Source organism: Brassica rapa, chromosome A06 (assembly GCF_000309985.2).
Source record: "Brassica rapa cultivar Chiifu-401-42 chromosome A06, CAAS_Brap_v3.01, whole genome shotgun sequence".
In the NCBI taxonomy this organism is placed as follows: domain Eukaryota; kingdom Viridiplantae; phylum Streptophyta; class Magnoliopsida; order Brassicales; family Brassicaceae; genus Brassica; species Brassica rapa.
In genome coordinates, this window is record NC_024800.2 from 5,545,497 (window position 1) to 5,558,410 (window position 12,914).

At 36.7% G+C, this 12,914-nt stretch overlaps 1 protein-coding gene across 1 annotated transcript; it reads left to right on the forward strand.

Moving 5' to 3' along the window:
* Nucleotides 1–1,069: 1,069 nt before the first annotated feature.
* Nucleotides 1,070–2,511, forward strand: LOC103872219. Its single transcript, XM_033272867.1, has 2 exons — nt 1,070–2,414; nt 2,471–2,511. Exons 1-2 carry the CDS (start codon nt 1,070–1,072, stop codon nt 2,509–2,511), a joined length of 1,386 nt encoding a protein of 461 aa, XP_033128758.1.
* Nucleotides 2,512–12,914: the final 10,403 nt, after the last annotated feature.

The window sequence follows — 12,914 nt, forward strand, 5'->3', positions numbered from 1 at the left end:
AAATCAATTATATACCATGTAAAATACATAAGTATTTTAATTTAGAATTTGATTTGAAATTTTTTGATAAACATTTTGAACAATTATTGACAACTTAATATTTAGATTTTAAATTTTGCATTGAATGTTTTTAAAATTATAAATTACTAAAACTATTAAACATCCCATAAATTTTATATTGTTATCATTGATTTAAAATTTTTGTTATAAAGAAATACAAATGATCAAAAATAATATGAGTATAAAATATTTTTTAACAGATGTCAATATTAAAAATGTACTATATATCTATGTTAATATCATTTAAACTTAATTTTATAACATATAAAATAGAAAAAAGTGTTTGTCTGGATAAATAAAATTTATTTAAGTATTTCTACCAATTTAATTATATACGTAATAGTTACTTAATTTTTAATTATTCATTATTTCATAATATGTAAAAATATATAATATATAATTTTCATTCCTTGCAAGGCGCAGATCTTAACCTAATTAGTTAACAAAAGGGTGTAACAACCTTTTATAAGTAGATTTTTGGGAATGATTCCCTTTTAATAGTATAGATTCTATTTTTTAACTTATGTAAAGAACAACATAAGTTACATTAAAATCATACAAACGACACTTATTTTATACAAAAAAATATTCTACAACTACAGTTAATCTATATTATAATGAGGGAGTTTGTGCTCTCTCCTGAGCCCATCCACGTCATCACCTTCTCATTTATTGTGGGACCCACTTAATTTTTATTTGATTACGAAATCGTTTGTGTTGTTTTTGGGCCATAAGTTTGATTATGGCAAAAAAAAGTTTTAGAGAGAAGTTTTCTCTTTCTAAAATCCTCCCTTTCGAGCATCTGACTCTCTGTCTCTTCCAGAGTCTTTGACTCTTCAAAAGATTGGAGCTTTTGATTAGGACAAACTTTTCCTCTTTCCCGATCTAAAGTTTTTAGATCTTTTTTCTTCTTATCCAAAACAAAAAAACCTTTCTTCCTCGTTGGGTCTTCTATCTTGTTCTTACTTCCCCAGAAATTAAGAACACATAGGCTACGGTTCAACCGGCCATGTCTTCTTCTTTGGATAGAGCTCTCCTAGCGATGACGTTAGATGAAGATGATGAACCTTTTGATCTTCCTGATCTGCCTCAGTACAGCTCATGTCAAAATAATTCGATCAGTTTGATTGGAAGGTTCTTAAATCCTGACTGCCAGAAGATGTCGAATTTGATACGAGAAATGCCCCGAAAATGGCAGAAATTCGATCGTGTCCGTGGAGTTGCGCTTTCGTCGGAGAGATTTCAATTCATCTTCAAGCATGAGCACGATCTCGTTGAGGTGTATGAAAAGGGCGTTCATTGTCTTAATGATTGGTCCTTGGCGATGGAAAGATGGGTTGAAAAACCTCCAGAAGACTACCTCAACTATGTTTTTATCTGGGTTCGACTTCGCAATATTCCTGTTAACCATTATACGCTTAAAGCTATTGCTGCCTTAGGTGATTTGGTTGGAGAAGTGGTGGAAGTTGCCTTTGATCCTTCGAAACCCCAGATAAACGATTATGTCAGAGTAAAGATTCGCTTTAATGTCTCCAAACCGCTTCGCAAATCTAAGGTAGTCAATCTCCCAAGTGGTGGACAAACTTCAATCCTATATGAATACGAGAGGATTCACAAGAGATGTTTCCACTGTCAAAGATTGACTCATGAGCAAACTGTATGCCCTATAAAACTTCGTTCTCTCCAGAGAGCCTCCGATCAGCTACCTTCTTCAAGCAAAATATCTGACTCGCTTAAGGAGTTGGTTTTAAAAGAGCCTGATCCTCTCTTTGGTGTTCTGGAAGAAAATCAAGTGGGTATTAATCCTTCAACAGGAAGACCTAGAATAGCTAAAGAGGTTCTTGATGGTATGAGGCTTTATCTCCTATCTGCTTCCGGTCCAGAAAAAATTATCCGAGAACAAAGAGTTAAGGCTTCTTTAGCAGATATCGGGAATGATCCTGTAGCTCAGAAATCTTTTCTTAGTTTGGAAGCTATTCCGAGTGTTACCAGTGAAGTTGATAAAGGAAAGGGTCCTGTGTTTGACTTTGAAAAACATGATAACATCAATAGCTACCCTCAAGTTCCAGGTTATCATACCAAATTATTAGCTTCAGCAATTCAAGCGGGAGGTATTAGGAAGGAATCCTTTGTTCCTCAATATTATCGCTCTGAAGGATCAGCTAATAACTCTTTTGATGATATGATGGCCTATTCAGAATTCTCATCAGTTAATGCAGCTATGGCTGGTGAAGCTGGCTCATCAGGCACTGCAGTGGGTTTTAGAGCTGGAAAAGCAAGAAGAAGACCTTCCAGAAACAAAAGACAAATCGTTGACAAGGATTCTATGCTTCAGCAACGCATCTCAAAAGAAGGCTCAAATAATAAAAGAAAGGCAGATGAGCAAGTTGGAGGAGTTTCTTTGGCTAAGCGGAAGCTTGGTACGGCGGTCCCACTGGAGGGACTGCCTAACTTTTTATGAGCCTAATGAGTTGGAATTGCCAAGGCTTGGGACGGTCTCAAGACTTGGTGATTTCACGTCTCAGGGAAATTAGGTCTACTTATTTTCCTGAGATTTTGTTTTTGATGGAGACAATGCACAGTAGAGATGTTTTGGTAGATATTCAAGAATGGTTGGGTTATGAAAGAGTATATACAGTAGAACCTCTGGGTAGAAGTGGTGGTTTGGCGTTATTTTGTAAGAAAAACGTGGCTGTGGAGTTAAAGTTTGTAGATAAGAACTTGATTGATGTTTGGGTACAGTTTGATGCTTTCAAGTTCTTTATGTCCTGTGTATACGGAGATCCTTCTGGTGTAAATCGTTCTGAGATATGGGAACGTCTTTCAAGGATTGGAGTTTGTAGAAAAGGGAGTTGGTGTATGCTAGGGGACTTTAATGATATCCTACACAATGGAGAAAAGTCTGGTGGTCCTGTTAGAAATGATTCGACCTTTGTTCCCTTCAACGACATGATAAAAGCTTGTCAAATGTCCGAGTTATCAAGCTCTGGAAATGCTTTCACTTGGGGAGGAAAAAGGAACAATAAATGGATTCAGTGTAAGCTTGATAGGTGTTTTGGAAATAAAGATTGGCATTCAATGTTTCCTGCTTCTAATCAAGCTTTTATGGAAAAAAGAGGTTCTGATCATAGACCAGTTTTGGTGAGTTTGGCTGCTTCCCAAAACTCTTACAGAGGTCAGTTCAGATTTGATAGCAGATTTCTTCATCAACCGATGATTAAACAAGCTATCTCCCAGGCATGGAACAGTCCTCACCCTTTGGCTGGTGCATCAGTATCTCAACGGATTCGCCTTTGTCGTAAGGCTTTAAGCAAGTTAAAAAAGGAGAATTGCCTCAACTCAAGATGCAAGATTCTGGATATACAGAAACAGTTGGAGGCAGAACATTCATCTGATGCTCCTGATACCCATCGGTTACAACAATTGAAGACAAAAATGATGAGAGCTTATAACGATGAGCAGTCTTTTTGGAGCCAAAAATGCAGAGAAAACTGGGCAAAAGTGGGGGATAAAAATACCAAATTCTTTCATGCTTCAGTTAAAGCAAATCAATCAAAAAAAGGTATTGAAAAGCTGGTGGATGAGAATGGTAGAGAACAAAGATCTGAAGCTTCTAAAGGAGCTGTTGCAGCGGAATATTTTCAGTCTCTATTTACTTCGACAAATCCTTCAGATTTTCAGGACATCTTTCAAGGATTTCAACCGAAGGTTTCTCATTCAATGAATATGGAGTTGATAAAAGAAGTAACTGCAGCAGAAGTTAAGAATGCGGTCTTTTCGATCAATCCATCTAAGGCACCAGGAGCTGACGGCATGTCAAGTTTATTCTATCAACAATTCTGGGATGTGATAGGCAATCAGGTAACTGCAGAGGTCTGTAACTTCTTTCAGACCGGTTCGTTGCCTTCTGATTGGAATTATACTCATTTATGCTTAATACCCAAGAAGGTTAACTCAAGCTCCATGTCTGACCTTAGACCTATTAGCTTATGTTCTGTTCTCTACAAGATCATAGCTAAGATCATTGCTCAAAGACTGCGACCTCTATTGCCTCTTATTGTCTCTCCTTCGCAGTCTGCTTTTGTGTCAGAGAGAATCATCTTTGACAACATAATTATGGCCCATGAGGTGACGCATAGCCTATCTACTCATCCTTCCTTATCATCAGAATATATGGCTATTAAGTCGGATATGTCTAAGGCTTTTGATAGGGTTGAATGGAAGTTTTTGGAAGCGTTGTTAAAAGCCATGGGATTTCATCATCAGTGGATCATCTGGATTATGGCTTGTGTTTCTTCAGTCACATATTCGGTCTTGATCAATGACAAATCTCATGGTTTCATTGTCCCACAGAGAGGCTTAAGACAGGGAGATCCCTTATCTCCCTTTCTTTTTGTACTATGTACTGAAGCTCTTATTCATCTTCTGAATCGATCTTCTGCTTCTCATAAAATCACAGGGATGCAATTCTCTGCTTCTGGACCTTCTCTTCATCATATTTTGTTTGCAGATGATAGCCTGTTTATTTGCAAAGCAACCTTAGATCAGTGTGAGGAGCTCAAGAAGATTTTGTCTATCTACGGAGGTGCAACTGGGCAACTGGTTAATCCTTGTAAGTCTTCCATCTTCTTTGGAACTAAGGTTAAAGATAGTGATAAGGAAGTGGTTAAGCAATCTCTAGGCATCGATACTGAGGGTGGTATGGGTTCGTATTTGGGACTTCCTGAGTGTTTCACAGGCTCTAAAGTCAAAATGCTTTCCTATATTCATGATTCTCTTAAGAGCAGATTCTCTGGTTGGTTTGCTAGACTACTTTCTCAAGGTGGTAAAGAAACTCTTATCAAATCAGTAGCATTAGCATCGCCTATCCATGCGATGTCTTGCTTCAGATTTCCTAAGTCCACATGTGAAGCCTTGAACAGTGCTATGGCAAATTTTTGGTGGAGCTCCCAGAAGATAAAAGAAAGGTACATTGGATTGGTTGGGACAGAATGTGCCTATCAAAACAAGAGGGAGGACTAGGGTTTCGAGACATTGAAGTTTTTAACCAGGCACTTTTGGCCAAGCGAGCATGGATTATTCTACAAAACCCTCAAAGCTTATTCTCTCAGGTGATGAAGAGCAAGTATTTTGAAAATGATCAATTTCTCTCAGCTCCTCTCACTTCGAAGCCTTCCTATGCTTGGCGAAGTATACTTCACGGCCGTGATCTCCTAAAAAAAGGTCTGTATAGAATGGTTGGCAACGGCTCTTCTATTAAAGTTTGGACTGAGCCTTGGATTAGGGATGGAAATATGAAAGCACCGTTGATAAAGAATCCAGTCATTGATATTGATCTCTTGGTAAGTGATCTGATCGACTTCCAAAAAAGAGATTGGAACAGAGAAAAACTGGAAAATCTTTTTTATCCTGCGGATATCAAGTGCATTCTGCAAACAAGACCAGTTGTTTTCAAAGATGATTTCTGGGTTTGGGGACATAACAGAAGTGGAGAGTATTCTGTGAAATCAGGCTATTGGTTGCAAAATCAAATTACCAACTCTCGGATTAAGTTTGAAGCTTCTGCGATGCCCTCTTTAAATCATCTAAAAACAGAGGTTTGGTCCTTAAAAACTTCTCCAAAAATCAAGACTTTTATTTGGAAAATGCTCTCTGAGGCCCTCCCTGTTGCTGATAAAATTATTTCCAGGGGGATGAAAGTGGATTCAAGGTGCCAGGTTTGTGGTAATGAGGGAGAGTCAATCAATCATGTCCTCTTCTCGTGTGATGTTGCACGTCAAATATGGGCGCTCTCGCTTTTCCCTCAACCGCTTGCAGAAGTTTCTTCAAGGTCTGTGTTCTCAAATTTTTATCATCTTCTAAAAGCAAGCAAATCAAAATCCTTGCCTTCAGAAATTGCTCGAATGTTTCCTTGGATTCTGTGGCATATCTGGAAAGGAAGAAATGCTCTAGTTTTTGAAGGTAAAGGTTTTTGTCCCTTACAATCTCTTAAAAAAATTAAGGAAGATGTAGACCTATGGTTTTTAGCTCAGAGGGTAGAAGTTGAGATTGAGGAATGTCAACCTTTGTCAAAGAGATTTGGTACTAAAAAATGGTTACCTCCTCCTCCTTTGTGGGTAAAATGTAATTTTGCTTACTCTTGGGCTAAACAAAAGAAGATTGCTGGAATTTCATGGGTTCTGAGAAATCATAGAGGTGTTGTCCTCTTGCATAGTCGCCACTCTATAGCTCACATAGATAATATTGATGAGGCTAAACTTCAATGTTTTCTATGGGCTATTAACAATATGGCCAGTCTAAAACTATCGCGTGTTGTTTTTGGCTCTGAGGCCACTGACTTGATAGGCTCAGTGACTCGTCCAAAAGCGTGGCCATCTTTTGCATATCAAGCTTCGTAGATCAGAATTGCATTGGCTGATATTGATAACTGGAGTCTGCATTCTGAGGTATCTGATACTAATCAAGGTGCAAAGCTCATCGCTCAAAGTGCTTCTTTTGGAGCTAGGTTGCATTCTTATGTGGCCAGAAGTTATCCTTTTTGGCTCAAAGAAACTTTTGAACATGATGTTGCTTTCTCGTAACTGGTTTATATTGGGGTACTGCGTTACCCATATTTAGTCTCCTCATCTGTTTGAGGCTTTTGGGTTGATCTTTTGATACTTCTTGTTAAACTCTGGTTCCTTGTTTATAAAAGTACAGTTGATCAAAAAAAAAGTTTGATTATGGCATGTGAGTCCAATAAAAAGTAATCAGTAGTATATTGAGTCGTTACGGAATCAGTGTTATACGCCATCCTTTTAGCTCACTCCTCATCCACAATGAAACCCTCACATTCGCTGCCGTTTCAGTTCTCAGATGTAACTGTTGCCTTCCACCACCATGTTTCATCAAAGTTTTACATTACTGTAACAATCAAAAGGCATTTCGTCTCTTCAATTCCCCTCCTTTCTCCTATATATTTCAGAGGCTTCTCCCTCTTGACCCATACCCAAAAGAGAAGCTGAAATGATTGCATGGCAAAGAATTGCTAGATATTCCGCAACGGCTCCGGCTATTCTTCCCGGAGGCGAGCTGAAGAAGACCGAATCTGGAAGGCCCCCTAATTGGTCTTGAGATGCTGTTGATAAGAAGAGGAAGATAGAAGCTGATGCTGCCGATTCAAGATAAGAACGATCAGCTTCGAAGCTCTAGGCTTATCTCTCAGGTACCTTTTCCCACTGAATACACGTTTGAATCATTGACTGACAAATAAGAAAACGCTTCTGTGTAGTGATTGTTTTGTGATGAGTGTTTTGATTTGATAAAATCCGCTTGGTCAGATCTGTTCATGAACCAAAGAAATAAAAAAAAAAACTGATCGTTCGTTTGTCAATTGTTACATTTGCCTTACCAAAACAAAGTTCCAATTTATTGTAAAAGTTGCATGATTAAGCAAAAATATGAACATAATTCCTTGAAATTTCAAGTCATGTATCAAAAAGCTGAAGCCTTTGCTGTGCTGATGGAATCCTTTAGCTGTTGGATTAATTTTTAGAAAACAATTCGCTTATGATTTGGTTTCTATATCGTGATGGGAATTATTTGATGGAGAATTTGTGTTTCAGTAAGCGAGCTACACGATAGTTTAATCTGGTTCTGTGATGCAGCACTGATTGTGAACCATTTTTGACGAACTTCCTTATTTTGTTTTCAGCTTGGGAGGTTGAAGCTACTATGGACTTTGTACGTCATGAGAGCTCCATTCTTCACCATGTACACAAGGTGAGTGGGGGAGTTAATATGTATATCTCTGTTATTCTACGGTTTCAGTAATGTTTTGCTTTCATAATGAAAAAATAAATAACTCATTGCTTTTCCTTTTCCTAGGAGTTTCTGGATCTCGACTGAAAATTTATAATAACCAAAAAAACCTTCGTCTGTTTGTGATCTTCTAACGACTTGACCCTCATGTATGGCTGTGCAGAATTCCGTCAATCATGGGTTTATCACTGCTGCTCGTGCCAATCAGTACGGTTGATCGGTGCTTCTCTACGAACGGTACGATCATCAAAGTTGATCGGTTTGAAGTTGGGCAATGCACCATGTATACAAGACTACGGACCATCCTTTTGTTATCCGTTTCATCCCCACCACCACGGTGTCCAAGGTTCCGCTGTTAACGTCACCGCAACTACTCGAGTTGTGGTCTGTTTTCTCCTTGACCCGTAAGCCCTCATCAAACATTTTGTAGCTTTGATTTTCACTTATTCGTCATACTTTTTTTTTAAATAAACAAATTTTGACTAGAATATATATTTATGCTAAATCTGCTGCTCAAAATATAGTCCTCTCAATACGCATCCCCCATTTATAACCTAAACTAAGACATACTTGCTCTTTTTCAGGTAACCTCTATCTAAACTCCCCTCAGGACCAAGTTCTACGTTGACACCACCATCCCCGCCATTGAAACATTCACAGAGAGGTCCGTTTAGCATTAGAAACAATACCTGGCTTGGGTGCAGCGAGAGAGGATTTTACACGTGTTGAAACCATGGGGGCATTAAAAAGAAAGAACGTGTGACAATTGGTGATTTTCATACCTACCTGTCCAGCTCACCAGGTCAGGGTAGCTCTATCATATTTTAAAAAAAAAATTGTCCATGTGTAATCGAGGTCAGTCATTGATAGACTTTAGAAATCCCTAAGTGTGGGAATCGTAGCTCAAATGGAAAGCAAGAGGAAGTTGTGGAGATGGCTTTTGGGATGTGTAATAACCAAGCTTTTATGTGGGTCGTTCGACCAGGCTCTATCATTGGATCAGACGGATAGAGAGTGAAGTCAGTACAATTGTCTCAGAAAGAGGATATATTGTGAAACGTGCACAGCAGATAGAAGTACTAATTAAGACATCCTGCAGTTGGAGGCTTCTGGAGCCATTGTGGATGGAACTCAGCTGGAAGTGAAGTAGAAAGAGGAAAACGTCGAGAGATCTGAATAAAGAAGGTGCAGAGATGAAGAAAGCGTCTTTGACAAGTGGAGGCTCCTCATACAATGCTTTGTATGATTTAGTCAAATACTTGAAGACAAAGTATAGATGGTGAACTTAATGTATAGTATGATAGAGACTATAAGAAAATAAAGTATCAACTCAAACTTTAAACTTTTGTTATGCTTTCTATTTACCCCCAACTATCTCACACGATATGAAATAAAGTATCAACTCAAACTGTAAAAGAGAACCTACACCAGGACTTTGCATATTGATAATGTTCTGAACTTTGATCCATCGTGATCTGAAACCGTAGTAATACTACATTCAAGTCACAATTTCTAATTGTAACCTTAAAAATCCACATGATGTTACTTGTAACCTCATTTGGGCCATACGTGGTATTTACTTAACTGGCAACCAACCAAACATTAAATATTATTAGCAAAATCGAAATGTTTAAATTTGCGCCACTAATAGGCCACCAAGACAATTAATAAATCCACGTAACAAACAGAAGAAAAAAAACACAACTTCTCATAGTCAAATATAAATAACAAAGGTTCTCCAATTACAATATAAATCAGTGACCACAGAAAAACGCCAAATGCCGCAAATGCGGCATCACATGAACACATTGACATATAGCAACAAAAATACTTGAACACATTGACATATAGCAGGGAAAACTGGGAAAAGCTATACTCCGCATATAGTTAATATAGCTCCTGGTGAGGTATGTCTTATTAGCTTGATTGTGTTTACAGCTAACATTACATCTTTTGTTAAATTATTAGAATGTTTCCAGGCGTAACTTTAGTCATGTTAAGCTTCATGTTATAAGTTTTTGTCATATCAGTTTGTATCTTCTCTCACTTTCGATTATATTATTCCCCGGTTATAATATAATCCTTCTTTTGTTTTTTCTTCCTTGGTTAGGTTATGATCTTTACCAAAACCGATTATTTTCAGAATTCTGGCTCAGCCGAAGATTTCTCAAGAATGTTTAAATTGAAGGTATTTTCAGATGCTGAATCTTGCCAAATAGATTTACTTCTTTAGCTTTTCTCTTAACATGTATATTTTTCTTCCAGCTTATATTATATATGTTGCTATAAAGAAAAGAAGAACCTTGGGAGTGCCATTCTTGACTTTATTTTTAATACAACATGTATATCTGTGTGATTGATGCTTTGTGTCTACATGATTTCCTTGAAGATAATGTTTACAATACCAGGACTTGAGAATGTTGGAAAAAGCCGCAAACGCAGTAGTGAGTGAATGTTGAATTTTCTATCATGTGTTTTGTTGTTTGAAACATGGTTGTGTTTTTATTTATCCTGCAAACTATAGCTCATAGGAAAAGAGTTTCTACTTTGATTTTTTATTATTATGACATGATTCTCGCAGATCAAGATGTTGTTATCTCATTCCAATATGACATGATCACATCGAAACATTAGAAAAATAGTATCACTGTGGTGTCCTGAACATCCACAGCTTTCCAACCTTATTTGGTCCCCTCTTCATGTTTTATGTTAGCTAAAAATACAAATCTTACCCAATCACAAACCACAACATAACACAATCACAAACCACAACATAACACAGCATCACCTACAGATTTTTTTGTAAAGAACAACAATAACATCCACGACCCCGCGCTTGCGCGGGGGCTCTCTCCCTAGTTGATTAAATGAAACAGTTTCTTTAGTAAATAGTCAAGAATGGAAACTCGAGATCATTTATTCTTTGAATGCTCTTATACCTTTCAAATTTGGGGAAAACTTGCTGGGAATGCTGCAGAGACGCTACACCCAGAGCTGACCGACATAGGTCTTGATCATATCTGATGGATCAACCGAGAAAAACCTGCAGTTCTGCACTCAGATACACGTTTCAAACTGCTGTACACACCATCTGGAGGGAAAGGAATCAGCCCCAGCTTGGGGAGTCTCTGACTCCTTATACCACTTTTGACAAAAGCATAGACAAGAGCATTAGGAATCAGTTGTTTCTGCTCCAGCAATCCGATCCAAAGCGCTTTAGAAACATTCTGTCTTTTTTGGCTTGGGAGTAGATAAAAATTTTGTATAGTTTTCACATTCAAACACTGCTGCACTTGATGTACCAACTGTTTTTTTAATTAATTTAACATTTTTTCAAAATAAAGGGTCAAATGTGGAATGGCATTGTTGATATTACCTTCTTTTTTTGTTTTCTCTTGCCAGGAATCAAATATAACTTACCTATAAAAGTGTCAATAAATATCACTAAATTAAATTAAAATATATCTTAAACTTTGAATGTAATCCGTTAAGCTTTCTTTCTATGAATACTTATTAGTATTTAATCCGTTACAAATCTGGAAACAATTTGTCAGACTTTTCGTTAAAAAAGTCAATATTACCTTTACCTGTTTTCCTTATTTAGTAATTAGCAGATTGATATCTAATTAATATAAATTCAATGCGTGTATTTACTGATTTTATATAGATACGAACGTTTAATACCAAGAAGCTCTCTTTCTTGAAAAATAAATCTCTGTTTTTGGTTTATGGTCTTCATGAAATTTCTTAAATTCTATTTGTTTTAAGCAATTAAAAAAAAACACTTGCTTTTTGTTTGTTTCCTGATGAACACTATGGATACCAAGCAACCACTTGATTCAGACGATGAAGAACAAACATATTATGAAAGATCAATTCAACCAAAAGCAGATCAATGGAAAAAGGTATGTACGTTATGATTTATACAGTATTTATTACTTTTTATTCGTTTTCTGTTCATATTTAAGCTTACATCTCATTATATGTATATCCAAAACATGAATAAACAAATCAGTTGATACAAAATGATAGATCAAGACTATATCAATATTTTTTTGGGTCTAAATGTTGATTATATCATCGATGCTTCAAAAAATTCCAACGTGACTTGGAATATTTGATGTAGAATTAGTCGAATAATGTTTTTTCTATAAATCTATCGAAGTCGTCATATTGATATACAAGTTGTCATATGCTAAAAGCATTCAAGAAAAAACTACTGTATTTTAGTTGATTTTAGAGGCTCGAGTTTGGCCGTTCTAGGAAGCTCGTGTTCGGCCTGTAAACTATAGATATAGTACATGACATTTGATGCTATTGTATAGAGTCCAAGTTTTCAACATAAAATCGTTTGTTGATAATTCAAAACAAGTCTCTCACTCGCCATTTCTTACGTTAATTAAAATCTAAAATACAGCTTGATAATCGATAAATCGAAAAATTAAGACTTTTTATACGTTAACAAATGTAGAGTCACGTAGGGAGCTCGTTTATAGACACAAACCTAACACTGACACATTAGAATATTCAAAATCTTTATTTATAAATATCAAGTTCCATCCATTAATTGGATCACAATAAAAAAAGTATAACCGTGCAGTAAACTAAAGTAATCATGTACCACATGTTTCAGATTTCCGGAGATGTTATCAGGGCTTTGGGTTTAAAGATGAAGATTCTGATGACAGTCATCTTTGGTGGCTTACTCATTGGGTCTGTAATCTTACTATCATTCTCACACAACTTCAATGACCAACTTCTTGATGCAACAAGCAACGACCAACTTCTTGCTGCAACAATCAACGGTAAATTAACAACAAAACACAATAAAATCATTAATCTTTTAGGTATATTTTTTACTTCAATAGTTTCATTTTCTTGTGATTACTAGGTTCACGTAAATCCGAAACACCCCATGATAAATTAATAGGAGGGCTTTTAACAGCTGACTTCGATGAACCTTCTTGTGTGAGTAGGTATTATCAGTCTTCCTTGTACAGCAAGCCATCTCCTCACAAGCCTTCTGAATACCTTGTCTCTAAGCTAAGAAGCTA

What these genes read in the sequence shown, in the direction of transcription:
- LOC103872219 (XM_033272867.1), top strand. Translation starts at nt 1,070, where the DNA reads ATGTCTTCTTCTTTGGATAGAGCTCTCCTAGCGATGACGTTAGATGAA. An exon ending in GCAACGCATCTCAAAAGAAG is followed by an intron (nt 2,415 to 2,470) that starts GCTCAAATAATA and finishes TCTTTGGCTAAG; the next exon opens with CGGAAGCTTGGTACGGCGGT.